Below are 21,589 nucleotides of genomic sequence, written 5' to 3'. Positions count from 1 at the left end.
CATGTATACTTTATCCGGTAATACTTCTTAAGAAACATGACCGATAGTCATTTTTTATCATTTAGAATGTTTTTTTAACATATAAAACAAGTAACATCAATTTATGTTTAGAAGTATATTCTTAATGCAAAAATATATGACTACTATGTGTTTTTATATATCAATATATCATAAGATGACCACATAATTAAATGGAGATGTCAATTGTCATATAAATGATGTTTAGTTTCTTTTGTTTTATCATCACGCGATTACGCCGGTAAATAGGATTTCAATTTACAGTGGCATTTTTTTTCGTTCACATTCTCGAGCATATGCTGTAAAAACCCGATAAGCAGATACAAATTTCAAAAGAAAATTACAATTGCACTACAAACCCCGAATTTATGAAAATCTTAAAGTATAATATCTCTTATGTTGAAATCTACCCATCTCTCCCATATCAAGTTCTTAAATTTCGATCTCTCTTTGAGCCACAAAAAGGAATTTAATTGTATGTCTTCCATTGTTTTTGTCACAGAAGTGTTCGTGTTTTCGAATTCTTTTAGATTCCTCGCCTTTCAAATTTCCCATATAGTCGTTAAAAATACCATTTCGATAACTTTTCTCCAATCTTTAGATCCTGCGAATGTATTTGTGTATGCTAATACTTCGCCGCATGACCTGAACATTGCAGGTGATGGTAATTTTAGCTAGGTTAGCGTCTTCTGCCAAATTTCTTTCACCATTGCACATGTAGTTATTATGTGTTCGACTGATTCTCCTTCTTCACTGCATCTTGAACATTGTTGATTGGTCATCATTATTCCACGTTTTCATAATTCTGTTTTGGCCGCTATTTTTCCCAAGTCTGCCCTCCAACATAAATAATTGACTTTTGGTGGAACCCACCTATTCCAAGGCTTCCATTCCCTGTTCGCGTCTACACCTTCTGCCTTCAAGATTTGTTCTCTTACGCTCTGTTCCGAGTTAACTTAACGAGGGAAAAGAAAAGAAACTAAAAGTGAGAAAGAAAAGGACGAGAAAGGAAAAAAAGATGTCTTTCCAACCATTACCTCCCAAATCGGAAGGAAAAAACCACTAAACAATTTAGCCTAGTTTTCCTTTCATTTCCTTTCTTTTCCTTCCTTAAATGAAACTCGGGAACACGACATGTTTTATTTTCCTTCTTTCCTTTCCTTAAATGAAACTCTGAAACACAATATTTTTACTTTGTTTTTGTTTCTTTTCCTTTCCTTCCATTATTAAACTCTGGAACACAATGTTACTCTTGCCACCCAAAAACCTACTATATTCATTTGTATTCCACTTCCAAGAATCCTTCCCGCTTTTAAATTTGAACAAAGTCAAATCTCTTACAAGTAAGGTCCATTGAGCCCGTTCTTCTTCACTTTCTGGAGGTCTAATCCATTCTAAATTCCGTTGGTTTTCATGCTTTAACCTCACAACACAAGTTTTGATGTTTGCTGTTTTATTTTTTGCTATATTGTATAACCTAGGAAATCTTTCCTTCAATATTTTCTCACCCAACCAGTTGTCATGCCAAAACTTCACATGTTCCCCATCTCCCAGCTCGACCACTAGGCTATTACTCAAACTTATATTCATTTTATCAAACTTTTTTCCTATTGAGACAACATCTTTCCAAATTCCACAACATTTATTATTTAAAGGAATATATATTGTACGGATATTTTACCTTTGTGTATTGCTTTTATGACTTTTACCCAAAGAACGTCTTTATCTTCTTTGAATTTCCACCACCATTTCGTAAGTAAAGCGGGATTAGCACTTCGAATATCTCCAATACCGATGCCCCTGTATCTTCTTGGTACTACCATTTTATTCCAAGCGATCCATCGTATCTTATTTCTTCCCACATTTCTACCCCATACGAAAGCCCTTCTTATTGAGTCGAAAGCTCTTTGCAGTTTGTATCACGTGAGAAAGAGAGAGAGAGAGAGGGTGGCTTCTTTTTTACGAGAGAGGGAGAGTGTGTGTGTGTATGGAAAGTGTGCATTGGTTGGTTTTGTTTGATTCACACAAATCACATCACTACATTATTTCGTAAGTAATTTCACTCATGCTGACGTAGACGTCACATGGCGATTTTGCCCCTTCACATGATGAACCACTACTTATAGTCTAAGCATTGTTAGTGTTGTTTAAAGCTTAGCTATTGGACATGTAAATTAGGGTGTAAGGGGTGCATCCTTCGAAGGGAGTAGTCACCTCTCCACCCCAGCCAATCATACTCTGCCATCAACTCTCCATTTTGACTCAAACTAAGAGATGCTCCCTCAAGAGAAGTAGTCCATTTCATTTTTTTTAATTTCAAAATTTGTAAAACAAATCCCTATCGAATTTAATATATGTCGTACAAAATGGGATTTAAAGAAAAAAACATATACTAAAAAGCATGTGAGCAATGATAATAGTTAAATAAACAATATCGCTCTAACGATCTTCTTAAATTAGTTTGCCGTCAACTAGGTCTGTTTGATGGAAAATCTTAAAGGTCTATTTATATTCATTTTTCTTGCTTGTTATTAAATTAGTTAAGTTATAAACTAATTAAGGACAAAAGAAATTACCATGCTTTGAGGTTAATTTAGTCACTGAAGGTTGCCAACGGTCAAAAAAGGGTTGAAAAGCATGCGGTGAGTAGTCCCCGGCCTTTTCAGTTTACCGATCGATTTTTGGGGATGGCACAGTGTTACCACGCGGTGAGCAGTTCCGGCAAGTCGTCCCTGAACTACGCCCCACACACATTTAAGCTATAATTTTTTTAATATAATGGCAACTCACACACTCTTTAATCTACTCCTAAATTATATTTTTTTGAAAAATGTAGTAGATAATTGTGTAGGCGTAGAGTTTAAAAGATAAAAATGCCAACTTGCCAAGTCTTAGTGTTAAAATGGTTATTGGTGTTAAGATGTAAGGGAGAAAGGGTTGCACCCCTCATGGGTAAACTTTTCACCCACCGAATCATGTGTCATGTTAATTCCCCTCTCTTACACCCGCCGTCCAGCAACCGCTGGGTGCTGCAAGAGGCCCTGTTTATCCACCTGCTGAACAACTTCTGCAGCTTAACTACTGCATTCATTCCAATCCTTCATGGTGTTTGTTTTAAACTCTTTAAATAATGTTCTTGAATCTTTAATCATGCTCCAACGGTCCAATCATGCTCCAACGGTCAAATTGTTCAATCAGTGAAGAGTCCCCAAATTTATCCAACGCCGCGCGGTGAAAGGGGATGGCGACGGTGTTCCCCGCGCGGTGAAGGGGTTCACCGCCCTTCACCCTAAGATTGTAAATAGAGAGTTTGTTTCATTCAGCCACAATCTGTTTATCTAAATATGAGTTACATGACACCACCGGTTCAGCACAACTAAATCTAAACACTAAAAACACAAACGACAGGATACATATAACATGGTTATTGGCACCGCATGAAACGTATAACACGTTTAACAAATGACACGACATGGTTAATGCAGTAAAATAAAAAAAAAATCAGAAATTCATAGTTAAACAATTCATAAAATCCTTGAAAACAATCAATACATGCCTGACATGTCATAAAAAGAATATTAGAAACACGGTATGGGGTGCGGCCCCGGTTCGTCCTGGGTCGGCGACGGTCCAAACACCGTGCCGCCCCCATCCCGTCCCGGCCTCTCCGTCGGCTTCTAGCCGTTTGCGACGAAGCAAAAATGTGGGTCCCATTTTCACTTTTTGACCGTTAAAATAAAAAAAAAACAAAATTTCCATAATTTGAAAAATGCCAAACGGTCATTTTTTTTAAATATATAAATTTAACTTCCATTTTCACTTTCAATCACCAAATTAACCTCAAAATTTCACCTCTTTCTCACATAATTTTTATACACCTTCCACTATTCTATAAACCTTCTTCCACATAATTTTCATGGATCCGTTCAACAACCCGGAGAACCCGAACACTTCGAACAACCCGAATACTCCCAACAATCCGACCCAACCTAATGTTTTTTCGGTTCCGGGATATTATCCAACGCTAGAACCGAACCAATTCTCGCAATATTCATCGAACGCGTTTGCTTCATTCCAACACTCGCCAAACCAATTCGCTCAAATCTCCCAAAATCAAGCCCTTCAACAAATGATGATGCGGGGTGCTTGGAACTTCCCACCCGTTCAACCTCAACCGATCCCCACACCACCCATTCAATCTCAACCGATCCCGACCCAATCCGAACCCGAAGACGATGTGGAGATTGTTCCCGAAACCCAACCGCCTAAAGGGAAAGGAAAACGAAACAAAGGCAAACAAGTGGTGGGTGATCAAACGTCGAAACCGAAGGCGACTAAGTGGACCCCAATCGAAGAAGAAGCCTTAGCCAAGGCTTTCATTGGCACTTCCGACAACCCGGTAAAAGGTTCGTAATTTTTTAAAGTTTACATCTTTTTAAAGTTTACATTTTTTAAAGTTTACATTTTTAAAAGTTTAAATTTTTAAAAGTTTATTTTTTTTTGTTAACAGTGGGTTTATTAGTTTTTAAGTTTATTTTTTTTAGGTTTATTAGTTTTTAAGTTTATTATTTTTTTTGTTAACAGTGTGTTTTTATTTAATTTAGTTTTAAAGTTTATTTTTTTTTCTTAACAGTAAGTAGGTAGTTTTAAAGTTTTTTTTTTTGTTTATTATTATGTTAAAACTTTATATATTTTGTTTGTTTTTATAGGTAATAACCAATCGGGTGAGGGGTTTTGGTCCAAGGTATTGGCCAAGTTTCTCGCCTTGATGGACCAAGGCCCGTATCGAGATCTCGACTCGGTTTCCTCGAAGTGGCGAAAATTGAACTCGTCCATCAATAAGTTTTGCGAGGAATATAACAAATTATATACAAGTGACCGTCGTAGCGGGTGGAACGACGAGGATGTGTTCAAAATGGCATTGGAAAAGTATAAGGAAAAGAATGGTTCCAACTTTCCTCACGTTCGCGCGTGGATGGTTGTAAAAGACGAACCAAAATATAGGCCTATTCCTAACGAGGTGGCGATGGCGAAACGCCAAAAAACATCGGAAACGGGTAGTTTAAGCGCCGGTGGATCGGACGCAAGGTGTCACATAAACTTAAATGATGACGCCGACTAAGACGAAGACGAGTATAACGTACGTGAACCGGAGCGTCCACCGGGCCGAGACAAAACAAAGAAGGAGCGGGCCAAGGAAAAGAAAAGGAAAAGGTGGACCCGCACATGGTTGAGTTTATGGAACACCTAAAAATGTACAACGACGTCACGGCCCAAAAAACAAAGGCGAAGGAGCGGGGCATCGAAGAAAAAAGTCGTGCATCGGAAGAAAAGTTAAAAGAGAAGGTCCGATTGGCGAATGAGAAAATCCGAATTTCCGATGAAAAAATTCGGCTCAAGGAATGGGAAATAATGACGATGAATGTCGAGGACGAACCCGAGCCGAAACGTTCGATGTTGAAAAAATTACAACACGACATCATGAAAAAACATCAAATTATTTAACTCTATGTTTATTTTTATTAAGTCTTTGTTTTTTTTTAAGTTTATGTTTTTTTTTTATATTTATGTAATGTGGGTTTAATATTAATGAAAATATTTTGTTAGTATATTTCTTAAATGTAAAAAAAATAGAATACTAAAAAAATAAAAAAAACATAAAAAGTGGTGGAGGACTATGACTAGGACCATCCTACCATGCCCTCTAGTTTTGGAGGATGGACCATCTTAGAGAGGATTGTGACGTGGCGCCTACGTGGCGGATCATCCTCCAAGGATGGTCCATCACCATACCTTGTAGTCTAAGAGTTTTTGACATGAGATCTAAAACAGCAGGAATAGCTGTGTAGAAACTAGAAACTTACATTGATCTTTTTATATGTACTAGTCACGTACCCGCGCGATGCGGCGGGAGTGGCAATTTACAATAGTATAATTGTTTACCGTTAGTTTATCCGTCGTCTCGTGATATATTGTATAGTACTTAAGTTAGTTTTCTTATTCGTGATATGATGGCACTGGTTTTTCTGTTAGTTTATCGATTCTTTGGTGATCTTCTACAAGAAGAGTACAAAACAAGGAAGTAGATGTAATTAAAAACAAGAAGAGTTCAAAATAGTCAAGTAGCTGGACAAAACAATAAAAACAAAATGTGGGGAGTCTCTTGTATCTCTTCCTGTTTTACCAATACATCCGTTCGCTTATGACTTTCTTGCATCTTCTCTTCTACTGTACCAGATTTCAACACATAAAAAAAATGTTAGACACTTACAGTGATTTAAAATAGTAATTAAAAGGTAATTTCTGGAAGCAAATAAGGCACAACATCTACTAACTTACCTTCTTTTTGATAAGGATGCGATTAATTAATCACGCAACACTTCCTGGTAGACAACATTTGATGTGTAAACTCCGCGTTGTTTGAATTCTTTGGCGAGATGTACCAACACCTTCGTACTTTGTCTTGAAATCCCTCTTGATAACGCGACATAAAGTTGTCCATGTGAAAATACAGAATCCGGTAGATAAATACCAACGTTCGGAATTGTTTGACCTTGAGCTTTATTAATCGTCATGGAAAAGCTAAGTCGAATTGGAAATTGTTTTCTTTTCAGCTTGAATGGGAACATGTCATCTTCAGAAAGGGTTAGAGGGATTCTTGGCAAAAAAACTCTTTTTCCGGCATGTTGACCAACTGCAATTTCCGCATCAATAACATTTCGCATGAAACCCTTACATATCAACCGCGTGCCATTACACAGGCCATGTGATGGATCGATATTACGTAACAATATTATTGGGCATCCAATTTTTAAATGAAGCTTATGAGGCGGCAATCCACTAACATTTAGCGAATTTAAGAACTCGACCGGATAGAAGTTGCGCTGATCGTCTTCAGCTTCATCAAAACTGTAATAAACTTTTTCCTCCCCTTGAAAAATTTCAATCATTTGATTATTAATCTCGTCAACACTATCATTTTTAGTGGACAATATTGCTCTAGAGATTATATAATCTGAAGAATATACATTATCTTCAATTGATGGAAAGATGGCATGGATCAATTCTTTTATAGCGTTTTCTTTGTTGTTGCACTGAATTGTCATGTCATCGGGTATGCGGATATAGTTTCCTTCGATTGGTTCTTCAGTTCCATCGCCGACTCTAAAAAGAAATTTAGAAAACCATGGATCTTTCAGCGCTCTCATATTTATGGTCAACCGCATCTTCTTAGTCAAAGACCAAAGAGGTGACATTCGTACGATGGAGTCTACAATCTGTGCTCGAGTGCCACGTTTGATAACCGGCAACACCTGTCTGAAGTCACCTCCCATAACCATTATCTTTCCACCAAATGGGAGACTAACACCTATAATGTCTTGGAATGTACGATCGACTGCCTCTATCGCTTGTCGTTTAGCCATCGACGCTTCATCCCATATGATTATTTTGGCAGAGCGAATCAGTTTAGCGGCCCCACTCTGTTTTTTAATATTGCACATTGAATTATTTTCAAGATTAAGAGGAATCTTGAATCTCGAGTGAGCCGTTCTACCTCCTGGCATATTATTAGCCGCTGCACCTGATGAAGCTGTTGCGAGAGCAATAAGACCACGTGACCGAATTTCAGCAAGCAAGGCAATGTACAAAAATGTTTTTCCAGTTCCACCTGGACCATCAATAAAGAACACGCCTGGAAGATCATTATCAACATGCATCATGATCTCATCAAACACATTTTTTTGGTCCGGATTAAGTGAATGTTTGGCACTCAAGTGTTCAGGTTCCAAAACAATCCCATACTCTTCTTGTAACTCACGATAACCTGCATCTTGTAAGTTAACATCGTCAGTTATCTTAGGAAGGTCGAATTCATTGAAATTTTTACCCATGGATTGTACCAAGACACTTATTTCGGTAAGAACCATATTTTGAACTCGTTCTATACTTTGACAGTGTAACCGATGATCTTCAGATAGTGAATCAAAGTGGTCATTCCATAACTTTCGAACATCTCCAGGTTGGCAAAAAATCATTATGGTCGCAAATAACCTTCTAAGAGCATTGGGAAACTGAAACGTAGAGGCTTCTTCGAGACATTGTGATAGATATTCATCGTCTTCTATTAAGCCTAACTCAAGAGCTGCTTTCCGAAATGTCGCACACCGTTGACCATTAACTGTGCAAAGATGTTCGAAAGAAGTAGGCCCTCTGACATTTGACAAAAGTAGGCGTAAGTAGTACCTTTCTCCTTCGGCTGGATTAGCGGAAACGATACGACCTCTTTGTTTTTTACCGAAACGACGACTCCAACGGCGTGTGCTTCCATTCCAAGTATAGTGTTTTGGAAAATCTTTATACAAATGTACCCTTGCTGTTTCATCGTTTCTATTCTGATCAAAAAATGCTGTTAGCATGGTTCTCTTATCCCTTTCCCTATCAACAATATTAGGCATCAAGTCATCATCTCTAAATCTAACCATCTGATTATTTGGGAGATGAAGTTGTAAGGCTAGAACAGCAGGAAAGATTTGAGAAAGAGAGAAGGAAAAAATTCGCCACATAGCCTCTGGGGGCGATATGTAGCGTGCATCTTGAAATCTTTTTATCTCATTAATAACAACCCCTGGCTCACTTTGATCGACTTGAATAACCTGTTTGTCATGTCCTTTATAAACATACTTGAAAAGATATTTCACAGATTTTATACTTGAGCAAACTTCAACATTCATGTGGCAGTTAAACATCATCAAAAGCCTTGGGTTATATGGGACCACCCATCTATTATCAAGTGTTTGTCCTCGTAGGTCCACTTCTATCCCGGTGTCTCTCCTTCGATACAACGGATACGAATCTTCTCCTTGTGTCGTCTGTTCGTTAAATTGTCTAGGATAGTGAAAACGACAAATTTTAGGATCACCCTGCATACAAGGACTGCTTGATCGTAAATTGCCGCAAGGACCGTGAATCATGTGCTTGACAACCATCTCATGCAATCTGGGATGTGTTAGTTTGTTAGGAATTTCAGCACACACAACCTTATCATAATGGTCCGCGTTATTGATCTTGTGTTGCGGGTACATGATTAGGAGAAAATGTGCGTGCGGCAAACCCCGCTTTTGAAATTCAATGACATAGACGTATGACTTAACTTCCCCGAGGACATGTTTCTTGAAGAGTTGATCCTTAAGATCTTCTAATTTAGCCCGGAACACTCTTGAAACAAGGTCTGGACGATCTGTAGCAGTTTGACCAACATGTAAGTTATCACATATCTCAGGCCACTTAGGATTACATGTCATTGTAAGGAATACATCAGGCTTGCCGTCGTCTTGAACTAACGTCATCGCATCTAGAAACCGACGTCGCATGTCGCGAGGCCCCCCGATGAAAGATGCAGGCAACACAATTCTTTTCCCGACTCTGTTTGCATGAACCTCGCCAGTATTGACGCAATCCACAATACCTTGGTACAATTCGGCTCGAATTTTTTCCTGGTTTCTCTCACAAAATTCTAAGCGTGACGTCTCAATTTTGATGTAAACATCAACCACAAACTGCTGTAGCAGCCTACCACCGAACAAAAGCACATTATCGGTAGATCGAATCTGGAACTTGTAACAGTAGTACTCTCGCATAGCCACGGTTGTTCTACCACTTCGTGTGTTAGCCTCTGAACGATGAAGATGTATTAAAAACAAACAGTTAATAAAAATAAAACGCATTACGCTATTTTTATGATCTTCACTTAAAAAGGATAACAAATTGTTGGTACCTTCCATTTCTCCTTCGATGTTGTCATTGTTGCGAACCTCATTGATTGATACTCCTTGACGTGGTATGTTAGCATGCCAACCCGACTCACCATTAGGAAAAAATAAAGGATACGACAATGGATCGTAACAACTGAAGTACGGCTGAATAGTTTGTCTATATTCAGACCTACCGTACACTACAATACTTCGTTTATACGAAGTGATATTGTCATTACCTTCAACCCAAATACCAGCAACCTATATAATTGTGAACTATAAGTAAGTAAAATAAGCAATTATATTAAATAATTGCAATTAATATAATATATTATATATACCTCCGATGTCGTTGGTCGGTTGTACACCCTTTGGTCAAGTTCAACCGAAGTATTCAAAGTGACTCTATAGTTGTCCAGAGGTCCTAGTTCCGCAAGTCTTCTAAATGTATCGACATATGGGTTTGTAGAAAGAACGCGTGTTAAAATCTGAGTAATACGCCGATCAAGATTTGGCCATCGGAGTCTGTGATCTAACTCAGTATCAGGATCGTAAAAATACAACTGCAAGTACCTAGGAGTCCCATCCCTCGGAACTAATTGGTCGATTCTGTGATATATTCCTTTATGTGCACGAAAAGTATATACGCCGTCTCTCATATTGTTCAATGTATCATCCAATGTCACACCCATTGAGGCAAAAGAAAAATTGGTGTTATAAGCACGGATGTTTTGCCTAAACAAATCTCCAATTTCATCTTGAGACGTGAAAAGTCGGTACAATTCCTCTGGAATTTCTAAGTTTGCTAACACGGTTTTCCCACTCATACAACAAAAGGTATCAAATTCAAATTGAAATCGTTTTGCTCCACAATTAGGACATGCGGCTCGTTCCTTTAAAACACGATGCTCTCCAGGTACACCATTGTAAACAAAATTATAAGGATCATCTTCTACGCTCCCATGTTGGAGGGAAGGTTGATCAACTACTTCAGCAAATTGGGGTAATAAAGTACGCGGATGAATTTGAATACCTAAAAAAATTGGTGTATTAAGTAATGAAGGTTGTAAAAGATGTCAAGTTCGAAAAAGAAATCTTTGTTAAATAAATAGAAACCTCGTGATGTTCTATGCCTGACTACGTCAATTACATCATCTATCGGGGTTTGGTTGACTTGACTGCCATTTGAAATACGCATTCCATTATCGTTTGGTGTATTAGAACATCCTTCATTGTACTCCTTGCATTTTGTAGTAGAAACACTTGAGGCGTTCTCATTTGTTGTTTGTAGAAATTGAGTAATATTAGTTTGTAAACTTCTTAACGGTGTCCTTTCTGTTGACCTATTATTCATTAAAGATATTGATGAAGCACTTTGGGGGGCATCACCACTCCCAAATTTAGATACTTTGTTATTTTCTTTGCGTGCAGCATAGTATCTTTTTTGATACTCTTTTCGTTTTTCAGCTTTAGTAGATGCACTCGAGCTAGAAGCATGATTTCGAGGGTTTGAGAGTCCATTAGTCATTGTAAATTGAAAAAATGACAAATACCTTGCAAATTAAATAAAAGAGAGTCATCATAGATAGATGATGAAATTCTCAAATCATAACAACATTCCAACACATAACTTAGAGAAAAACAAACCGAAGGATAACATTGAAATACATAATGATAACATTAAAATACATGACTTAAACGGAATATCATGACTTAGAGAAAAAAAAACACAAATCCTTAAAACATTGACATACATAATGATAACATTAAGTGAAAGCCAATCTAAATACTTGGTGAAACAATGGTCTGCACAAACACCGCACCCTTAAAACCTCGAAACCAAGAAACGGGATAAAAACATTCGAAGGGCTTCATATCCATTTCAATTGTAAACAACTTCCCTAATTTAGTCATCACAAACCAATTACCATTTGTCACATAATGTGTTATATCGCACCACAATGACAATGATATCGGGGGGATCGGAGGACATGATAAGACCTTAATCCAGTAATCCCCTTGTAGTGTCCATAGGTCATGCGTCATCTCAAACATGCCAGTGCTAGCAAACATGTGAAGCACATTTTTTACATTAACTAAAACACCTTGAACCATTCCATTAGAAGGAACGGGTGGAAAGCTTATCTCCTTGAACTGCTCCGAATTAACATCAAAACAAATCACCACATTCGTACCTCCAATCCAACATTCGCAAACAGTGAAATATAGAGTACCACCACAAAATGTGCCAGCTGACCAATTGAAATGAGGGCTTAGGTACTCTTGTCTTGTTATGAAAGGAATATTTCTCCAAGAGTCTACTTCCCTAGAATAAACATAGACACCAAGTACACCACTCCTACGCTTTATATGCAAGACCTTGTAATCATCGTCAGCGTCAACGTACAAACCAATGGCATCAAGGTTATTTATATAGAATCCATGAGAATCAGGGGTTGACAAACGCTTGAAAGCAGTAGTTGTTGGATTCCAAAGAAGCAGCTCGTATGTATCATTCAAGCAAACACACAACAATCCGTTCAAATGTGAAAGTATTGAGACATCATTATTTTGGTGATGGAATGGAAATGTAACTGTTGAGCTTGGACCATAGTCATTGTTATTAGAGATGATTGGACGAACAGAACACGTTAGGTCGTCAATTAGTAGAACTCTCTGGTTAGATGAAACTACTGAGCGAGAACAATGTATCTTTACGAAATCTTGTGTTGACAATAACGCATACCATTGCTTACATACACTCTTAGAACGACCTACATCCTTTGCTGGCAGCCTCGTTAATATCTCAAACACGATTGTATGAGTAGGAAGGTCAGCCATGGTTATACCTTCGTTTAATACAGATAATGATTATTTAGTTGTCCAATCTAAGAAGATTATACCTTGGTGATAGATTATAAATATTTCTACAATTACATCAATATGAGGGAAACAAAAAGCAAAACACGAAACACCAAGAGAGACTTTAATATTCAACAACTAAACAAATAACAACACCAAATGTTTCTAACTTAAACACAAATTGGATAACGATCCATAATTTACATATCCCGTGCCTCGACCATATCCGGTTCGTACGTAATCGTACTCAACTCCGTAGACTTCAAAATATTAACTGAAATAACAAATAAAATATAACTTTTATTAAACTACATGAGCCATTAGATCTAACTAATTATTAGAATGTTCATGTGTAAAGCATAACATACTATCTGGTAGATGAACCAACTTGAGACGTGATACATATATGATGGACCTTTGTTGCACGGCTCGAATGGAACGTATCACATCGGAAGGCTTCAGGGCAGACAAAAACAATTGTATTGTGTGACCACTGTATATTACGATTTTGGGTTAAAGTTCTTCTAATAATAATATTTTCTTACATATAACGTAAATATTATGTTTGTAATATGTTAATAATAAATAATAACGTACGTCTTATCTTGAAGAGAAAGTTCAAAACAACATCGATCACGTTTGCCTTCTATTATTCTCCCAACCACATCTAAAACCAAATCAGTTAAATCGTATAGACCATATGTAAAGTTTTATATTTTTAATAAAAATTATAGATAGAGAATTAATATGTACCAACAATATCCATTTGAGGTCTCCTGTCATGCTTCAATTCTATAATGGAAGGGACCAATGGATATAAAGAAGCACCCCTTGGAATCGTAAGCGTAAGTGAAGAAAGCTTTGTATATTCGTTGATGACAATTTTCTTCTCGGACCAAACTAACACGTAATTCTGGTACTTTGGGCACTCAAGATAGTTGAGATTCTCAATTTGGAAATGATTCAACGAAAAAAAACCACCCATCAATGACGCGTCATTATATTTGTGTATCAAATTTTGTGGGACGAACGCAACAATTTTTTGTCTCTAAAATGAAAAGAAATTTAGTGGTGGAAAAACGCTTATATAACACAAAGTAAATTAAAATAATGTTCTTACGTGTTGATCAAGAAATATAACCACTAATCTCTTTCCATCGACGTCATGCCAAATAAACTCCACCTTAACAAAGATTATATTATACCATGCTCTATCATTTGTCAATGATGAAAATTCTTCAACGGAAAAATGATCAGACATATCCTATTAAGTGTTCAATATTAGTTAACTAAAAAAATAAAAACTCCAGAAATAAAATTTAAACTAAAACATGATTAAAATTAAACAGCAACAAATTTAAATTTAAACTAATACATAATTAAAAGTTACATAATTAAGATTCAAACTAATTCGAGAAAAAAAAAACTACAGTCATCATAAAAGTTGTTCTAAGGTTCCCAAACCATTTTTTCATCCAATGGTGGTTCGTAAACCGCCCCAGGGTCAGTTTCGTACCCTTCAGCCCAGGTCGGTAGTTCTTGTGTTTGACTGTAGTTTTCCACATAAGGGGGGTTTGAAGGTGGAGGATGCATAGGAAGTATAGGAGTGTTTGGCACCGGACGATGGCACCCCTCAATTTGTAGTCCACCAAATTGTAGTTGAGCGAAGGTATAGTCATACGCCCAATTCAACTCTTCATCCGTCCAACCAAATGGATCATCATATTCAGGGTTTGACAATGGAGGTGGGGTTGAAACCGAAGGTGGGGTTAAAACCGGAGGTGGGGTTGACACCGGAGGTGGGTTTGAAGTTAGAGGGTTTGAATCAGGAAGGTTTAAATAGTTTGTTGATCCTAGTGATTCAACGGGAATTGGATAACCACCGCCCATACCTCTCAATTGATATGTGTTTGGAGTGATTTGTAAACTGAAAAATACACATAATTACTATAACAATCAGCTTTGTGAATACAGTATTGTTTTGAATACAGTATTGTTTTGAACACAGTATTGTTTTGAATACAGTATTGTTTTGAATATACAGTATTGTTTTGAATACAGCTTTGTGAATACAGTATTGTTTTGTGAATACGGCGTTTTATTTTGTTTTGAATACAGTATTGTTTTAAAAAAAATTCCTGTAATGATGAAGGAAAAGATCAAAATATAACAGAACAAAGTAAATGAATGAAAAGATCATAATTATCACAAAACCATGACACATATCAGTCCCAAAAATGAAGGAAAAGATCAAAATATAACAGAACAAAGTAAAATCAAAACTACAAAAACAATTTACTATAATTTACACATATACATAATAACTATAACAATCAGCTTTGTGAATACAATATTGTTTTAAATACAGTATTGTTTTGTGAATACGGCGTTTTATTTTGCTTTGAATACAGTACTGTTTTAAAAAAAATTCCTGCAATGATGAAGGAAAAGATCAAAATATAACAGAACTAAGTAAATGAACCTAAATATCATAATTATCAAAAAACCATGACACATATCAGTCCCAAAAATGAAGGAAAAGAACTAAGTACATAACAATTTATCTTTTCACTATTCCATAACAGAACTAAGTACACATATCACAAAACCATGACACATAACAGAACTAAGTAAATGAAAAAATATATCAAAACATACCACAGAACAAACTAAAATAAAAAGTACATAACAATTTATCTTTTCACTATTCCATATCTAAAATTGACCTAACTATCATAATTTTCATTGAACTACAACACTTATCATCCCCAAAAATGACCTAAATATAATAAGTATCACAAAACCATGACACATATCAGTCCCAAAAATGAAGGAAAAGATCAAAATACAACAGAACAAAGTAAAATCAAAACTACAAAAACAATTTATCCTTTCACTATCCCGAAAAATGAAAAAGTATATCAAAACATCCCACAGAACAAACTAAAATAAAAAGTACATAACAATCTATCTTTTCACTATTCCATATCTAAAATTGACCTAACTATCATAATTTTCTTTGAACTACAACACTTATCATCCCCAAAAATAACCTAAATATAATAAGTATCACAAAACCATGACACATATCAGTCCCAACAATGAAGGAAAAGATCAAAATATAACAGAACAAAGTAAAATAAAAACCACAAAAACAATTTATCCGTTCACTATGTCATATTTGAAAGCACTTACAACAATGCAAGAGGGAGATGTGAAAAGCCGACAAAAATTTTAAAACCTTGATGTGAGAGCCGAGAAACAACGCAAGATCCGAATGCAAAGAGTTGATATATTCTGAAATCGAAGTAAATAGAAGTTGTTAAGTTGATGTTTTGAAAGTAGGATTATTCAACTGAGATAAACTTACAATTTCAGTTGAGTGTAGTTGAGAGTTTGTAAAGTGTGAGTAGAGTGTAGATATCTCTGGATTATTTATAGAGACTGAAGGAAGCAGTGCTGTCTTTCAAACAGTGTATGGAAGAGTGTTGATATATTATAGACTGCAGCAAGCAAGCTGTCTTTCACACAAAAGTAAAGTGTTGCTTTTTCCTGTAGATTGTACTTCCCTGCTTTTGGCATCCCTTTTTGTCAGATGTGTGAGCATTGAGAGAGAAAGCAGATGGTGATCCGTGTGAAGTCAAATGGACGGTCCCGATCTTGATCCCTTTTTGTCTGTAGCATAAGTCAAATGGGTTGAGAGAAAGCAGATGGTGATCCGTGTGAAGTCAAATGGACGGTCCCGATCTTGATCCCTTTTTGTCTGTAGCATAAGTCAAATGGGTTAAGATCAGTTAAAAAACAAAAAGCATAAAAATAACAAAACACATCAAAAAACAGAGAATATAGTGAAGTTTATATTCTCTCAGTAGCATAGCATGTTAAAAATTAATATTCAAGGCTTAGAAATTACCAAAAAAGAGCGAAAAACCGACTGAATTCGAATCTCAGCCCATTCTTGACACTAATGCTCCGTTAGTTCTCGCAAAGTCAACCATCATAAAAAGAAATCAAGTATTAGTAAAGATTTGATATTAGTTATAACCAGTACACTATTAACTTAAAATAAATTTAATATAAATCACATTTTGTCAAGTTGCAAATATAAAAACCTTTATTATAAACAAAAAAGAAAAGAAAATTGATGAATGATGATAAACTTTACTTTACCTCTGATCAAAAAACAGAGAATATAGTCAAGTTTATATTCTCTCAGTAGCATAGCATGTTAAAAATTAATATTCAAGGCTTAGAAATTACCAAAAAAGAGCGAAAAACCGACTGAATTCGAATCTCAGCCCATTCTTGACACTAATGCTCCGTTAGTTCTCGCAAAGTCAACCATCATAAAAAGAAATCAAGTATTAGTAAAGATTTGATATTAGTTATAACCAGTACACTATTAACTTAAAATAAATTTAATATAAATCACATTTTGTCAAGTTGCAAATATAAAAACCTTTATTATAAACAAAAAAGAAAAGAAAATTGATGAATGATGATAAACTTTACTTTACCTGTGCTTGAGTGAGCATGAGACCACTAAGTGAGGGAACATTCTGCATATGAAGCCCCCATCGATTCGAATGAAGCAGCGTTCAGCGTCGCCAAAGCCAATTCCGAGACTCTCCAAGCAGATACACTTTCTCCGGCAGCCAGAAGATCGGAGTGAGCTTGTTCTGTAATAATAGTGATCGTGACAGTCGTTAACCAAAGGTATAACTAATTAAATTCAGATCCTAAAAAAAGGTTTCCTTGCGAGTTGCGAGTGACATACCTGAGTCGATTCATCACAAAACACATGCGAAAATCCTTCGTAAACCTCAGATTTCGTCCTTCGAACATCCGTCAACCGCTTCACCTGAAAAGTAAGAATCACAAAAGAACATGGTAAGATATATAACACTCATTGCAACTTATCAGAACATCAAACGGATCCCTTGTTCAAATCTGTGGATCCCTTGCCAGATAAAGCTGGTGATACATCTCATGAAACCCTAGATCTGCTCATCGAACATCCCACAGAACAAACCAAAATCAAAAATACATAACAATCTATCTTTTCACAATTCCATATCTAAATGACCTAAATATCATAATTATCACACAACCATGACACTTATCAGTCCCAAAAATGAAGGAAAAGATCAAAATATAACAGAACACAGTAAAATCAAAACTACAAAAACAATTTATCCTTTCACTATGTCATATCTGAAATTAATCTAACTATTATCACCAAAAATACAAATTCAAATATCACAAGACTTTCAACCTAATTTGAAATAACCGCATCTACTAACAAATCTACATCAAGATTAAAGATAAGAATCACAAAAGAACATGGTAAGATATATAACACTCATTGCAACTTATCAGAACATCAAACGGATCCCTTGTTCAAATCTGTGGATCCCTTGCCAGATAAAGCTTGTGATACATCTCATGAAACCCTAGATCTGCTTATCGAGCATCCCACAGAACAAACTAAAATCAAAAATACATTACAATCTATCTTTTCACTATTCCATATCTAAATGACCTAAATATCATAATTATCACACAACCATGACACTTATCAGTCCCAAAAATGAAGGAAAAGATCAAAATATAACAGAACACAGTAAAATCAAAACTACAAAAACAATTTATCCTTTCACTATGTCATATCTGAAATTAATCTAACTATCATCACCAAAAATACAAATTCAAATATCACAAGACTTTCAACCTAATTTGAAATAACCGCATCTACTAACAAATCTACATCAAGATTAAAGATAAGAATCACAAAAGAACATGGTAAGATATATAACACTCATTGCAACTTATCAGAACATCAAACGGATCCCTTGTTCAAATCTGTGGATCCCTTGCCAGATAAAGCTGGTGAAACATCTCATGAAACCCTAGATCTGCTCATCGAACATCCCACAGAACAAACCAAAATCAAAAATACATAACAATCTATCTTTTCACAATTCCATATCTAAATGACCTAAATATCATAATTATCACACAACCATGACACTTATCAGTCCCAAAAATGAAGGAAAAGATCAAAATATAACAGAACACAGTAAAATCAAAACTACAAAAACAATTTATCCTTTCACTATGTCATATCTGAAATTAATCTAACTATCATCACCAAAAATACAAATTCAAATATCACAAGACTTTCAACCTAATTTGAAATAACCGCATCTACTAACAAATCTACATCAAGATTAAAGATAAATCAACATTTAGAACCTAACCTGAGTCGATTCATCACAAAAAACATGCTAAACTCCTTCGTAAACCTCAGATTTCGTCCTTCGAACATCCGTCAACCGCTTCACCTGAAAAGTAATAATCACAAAAGAACATGGTAAGATATCTACTAACAAATCTACATCAAGATTAAAGATAAATCAACATTTAGAACCTAACCTGAGTCGATTCATCACAAAACACATGAAAAAATCCTTCGTAAACCTCAGATTTCGTCCTTCGAACATCCGTCAACCGCTTCACCTGAAAAGTAACAATCACAGAAGAACATGGTAAGATATCTACTAACAAATCTACATCAAGATTAAAGATAAAGCAACTTATCAGAACATCAAACGGATCCCTTGTTCAAATCTGTGGATCCCTTGCCAGATAAAACGGATCCCTTGTTCAAATCTGTGGATCCCTTGCCAGAACATCTCATGAAACCCTTGATCTGCTCATCAAACGGATCTGGTGATAGATTCAAACGGATCTGGTGATAGATCTCATGAAACCCTAGATCGCCGAGAAGAGAGAAAAGAGAGAGAGAAGAGAGAGAAGAAGATCTGATGTTGTTTTGTGAGATGTGTGAGCATTGAGAGAGAAAGCATATGGTGATCCGTGTGAAGTCAAATGGACGGTCCTGATGTTGATCCGTGTGAGAAAGTAGTATAGATGGACGGCCGATGTATACCCTTGTAAAGGGTAAAAGGGTTTGTGTTTTCTTGTGCCTTAACAGTTGTACATTGTGCATTCAGTGTTTTTTCAACACCTTGTTCAATTACCATCTTGTCCTTCTAATATCCTTATTAAAGTAGTATAGAAGTAAAATCAAAACTACAAAAACAATTTATCCTTTCACTATGTCATATCTGAAATTAATCTAACTATCATCACCAAAAATACAAATTCAAATATCACAAGACTTTCAACCTAATTTGAAATAACCGCATCTACTAACAAATCTACATCAAGATTAAAGATAAGAATCACAAAAGAACATGGTAAGATATATAACACTCATTGCAACTTATCAGAACATCAAACGGATCCCTTGTTCAAATCTGTGGATCCCTTGCCAGATAAAGCTTGTGATACATCTCATGAAACCCTAGATCTGCTCATCGAGCATCCCACAGAACAAACTAAAATCAAAAATACATTACAATCTATCTTTTCACTATTCCATATCTAAATGACCTAAATATCATAATTATCACACAACCATGACACTTATCAGTCCCAAAAATGAAGGAAAAGATCAAAATATAACAGAACACAGTAAAATCAAAACTACAAAAACAATTTATCCTTTCACTATGTCATATCTGAAATTAATCTAACTATCATCACCAAAAATACAAATTCAAATATCACAAGACTTTCAACCTAATTTGAAATAACCGCATCTACTAACAAATCTACATCAAGATTAAAGATAAGAATCACAAAAGAACATGGTAAGATATATAACACTCATTGCAACTTATCAGAACATCAAACGGATCCCTTGTTCAAATCTGTGGATCCCTTGCCAGATAAAGCTGGTGAAACATCTCATGAAACCCTAGATCTGCTCATCGAACATCCCACAGAACAAACCAAAATCAAAAATACATAACAATCTATCTTTTCACAATTCCATATCTAAATGACCTAAATATCATAATTATCACACAACCATGACACTTATCAGTCCCAAAAATGAAGGAAAAGATCAAAATATAACAGAACACAGTAAAATCAAAACTACAAAAACAATTTATCCTTTCACTATGTCATATCTGAAATTAATCTAACTATCATCACCAAAAATACAAATTCAAATATCACAAGACTTTCAACCTAATTTGAAATAACCGCATCTACTAACAAATCTACATCAAGATTAAAGATAAATCAACATTTAGAACCTAACCTGAGTCGATTCATCACAAAAAACATGCTAAACTCCTTCGTAAACCTCAGATTTCGTCCTTCGAACATCCGTCAACCGCTTCACCTGAAAAGTAATAATCACAAAAGAACATGGTAAGATATCTACTAACAAATCTACATCAAGATTAAAGATAAATCAACATTTAGAACCTAACCTGAGTCGATTCATCACAAAACACATGAAAAAATCCTTCGTAAACCTCAGATTTCGTCCTTCGAACATCCGTCAACCGCTTCACCTGAAAAGTAACAATCACAGAAGAACATGGTAAGATATCTACTAACAAATCTACATCAAGATTAAAGATAAAGCAACTTATCAGAACATCAAACGGATCCCTTGTTCAAATCTGTGGATCCCTTGCCAGATAAAACGGATCCCTTGTTCAAATCTGTGGATCCCTTGCCAGAACATCTCATGAAACCCTTGATCTGCTCATCAAACGGATCTGGTGATAGATTCAAACGGATCTGGTGATAGATCTCATGAAACCCTAGATCGCCGAGAAGAGAGAAAAGAGAGAGAGAAGAGAGAGAAGAAGATCTGATGTTGTTTTGTGAGATGTGTGAGCATTGAGAGAGAAAGCATATGGTGATCCGTGTGAAGTCAAATGGACGGTCCCGATGTTGATCCGTGTGAGAAAGTAGTATAGATGGACGGCCGATGTATACCCTTGTAAAGGGTAAAAGGGTTTGTGTTTTCTTGTGCCTTAACAGTTGTACATTGTGCATTCAGTGTTTTTTCAACACCTTGTTCAATT

General features: G+C 35.9%; 4 protein-coding genes and 1 long non-coding RNA gene across 5 annotated transcripts; 1 reads left to right on the top strand and 4 right to left on the bottom strand.

The window, feature by feature from the left end:
- Positions 1 to 3,934: 3,934 nt before the first annotated feature.
- On the top strand, positions 3,935 to 6,114 carry LOC118488868. The gene is made up of 3 exons (XM_035986278.1): positions 3,935 to 4,424; positions 4,728 to 5,038; positions 6,052 to 6,114. The coding sequence occupies exons 1-3, from the start codon at positions 3,935 to 3,937 to the stop codon at positions 6,112 to 6,114; spliced, it is 864 nt and encodes a 287-aa protein (XP_035842171.1).
- A 269-nt stretch (positions 6,115 to 6,383) lies between these two features.
- LOC110919314 lies at positions 6,384 to 11,298 on the bottom strand. Its single transcript, XM_022163586.1, has 4 exons — positions 10,887 to 11,298; positions 10,112 to 10,803; positions 9,794 to 10,031; positions 6,384 to 9,691 (listed from the first exon to the last, which is right to left on the bottom strand). The coding sequence occupies exons 1-4, from the start codon at positions 11,296 to 11,298 to the stop codon at positions 6,384 to 6,386; spliced, it is 4,650 nt and encodes a 1,549-aa protein (XP_022019278.1).
- A 254-nt stretch (positions 11,299 to 11,552) lies between these two features.
- LOC118488867 (F-box/kelch-repeat protein At3g17530-like) lies at positions 11,553 to 12,611 on the bottom strand. Its single transcript, XM_035986277.1, has one exon. The coding sequence runs from the start codon at positions 12,609 to 12,611 to the stop codon at positions 11,553 to 11,555; it is 1,059 nt and encodes a 352-aa protein (XP_035842170.1).
- A 103-nt stretch (positions 12,612 to 12,714) lies between these two features.
- LOC118489029 lies at positions 12,715 to 13,899 on the bottom strand. The gene is made up of 4 exons (XM_035986536.1): positions 13,753 to 13,899; positions 13,386 to 13,680; positions 13,230 to 13,299; positions 12,715 to 13,125 (listed from the first exon to the last, which is right to left on the bottom strand). The coding sequence occupies exons 1-4, from the start codon at positions 13,891 to 13,893 to the stop codon at positions 12,963 to 12,965; spliced, it is 669 nt and encodes a 222-aa protein (XP_035842429.1). The 5' UTR covers positions 13,894 to 13,899; the 3' UTR covers positions 12,715 to 12,962.
- Positions 13,900 to 14,984: 1,085 nt separating this feature from the next.
- Positions 14,985 to 16,701, bottom strand: LOC118489028. Its single transcript, XR_004885820.1, has 4 exons — positions 16,546 to 16,701; positions 16,003 to 16,395; positions 15,828 to 15,929; positions 14,985 to 15,063 (listed from the first exon to the last, which is right to left on the bottom strand). It is a non-coding gene; the product is annotated as an uncharacterized LOC118489028 (long non-coding RNA).
- Positions 16,702 to 21,589: the final 4,888 nt, after the last annotated feature.

This window comes from Helianthus annuus, chromosome 17 (assembly GCF_002127325.2).
Source record: "Helianthus annuus cultivar XRQ/B chromosome 17, HanXRQr2.0-SUNRISE, whole genome shotgun sequence".
NCBI lineage: Eukaryota > Viridiplantae > Streptophyta > Magnoliopsida > Asterales > Asteraceae > Helianthus > Helianthus annuus.
This window is presented reverse-complemented; position numbering and strand designations above follow the sequence as displayed.

Coding starts and splice junctions, on each gene's coding strand:
- LOC118488868 (XM_035986278.1), top strand. CDS start 3,935: ATGGATCCGTTCAACAACCCGGAGAACCCGAACACTTCGAACAACCCG. Junction 4,425..4,727: donor TTCCGACAACCCGGTAAAAG/GTTCGTAATTTT, acceptor TTGTTTTTATAG/GTAATAACCAATCGGGTGAG. Junction 5,039..6,051: donor ATAGGCCTATTCCTAACGAG/GTGGCGATGGCG, acceptor TTTTTCTGTTAG/TTTATCGATTCTTTGGTGAT.
- LOC110919314 (XM_022163586.1), bottom strand. CDS start 11,298: ATGACTAATGGACTCTCAAACCCTCGAAATCATGCTTCTAGCTCGAGT. Junction 10,804..10,886: donor CAGGCATAGAACATCACGAG/GTTTCTATTTAT, acceptor CAATTTTTTTAG/GTATTCAAATTCATCCGCGT. Junction 10,032..10,111: donor ACCGACCAACGACATCGGAG/GTATATATAATA, acceptor ACAATTATATAG/GTTGCTGGTATTTGGGTTGA.
- LOC118488867 (XM_035986277.1), bottom strand. CDS start 12,611: ATGGCTGACCTTCCTACTCATACAATCGTGTTTGAGATATTAACGAGG.
- LOC118489029 (XM_035986536.1), bottom strand. CDS start 13,893: ATGTCTGATCATTTTTCCGTTGAAGAATTTTCATCATTGACAAATGAT. Junction 13,681..13,752: donor TTATATTTCTTGATCAACAC/GTAAGAACATTA, acceptor TTTTCATTTTAG/AGACAAAAAATTGTTGCGTT. Junction 13,300..13,385: donor ACCTCAAATGGATATTGTTG/GTACATATTAAT, acceptor ATTTGGTTTTAG/ATGTGGTTGGGAGAATAATA.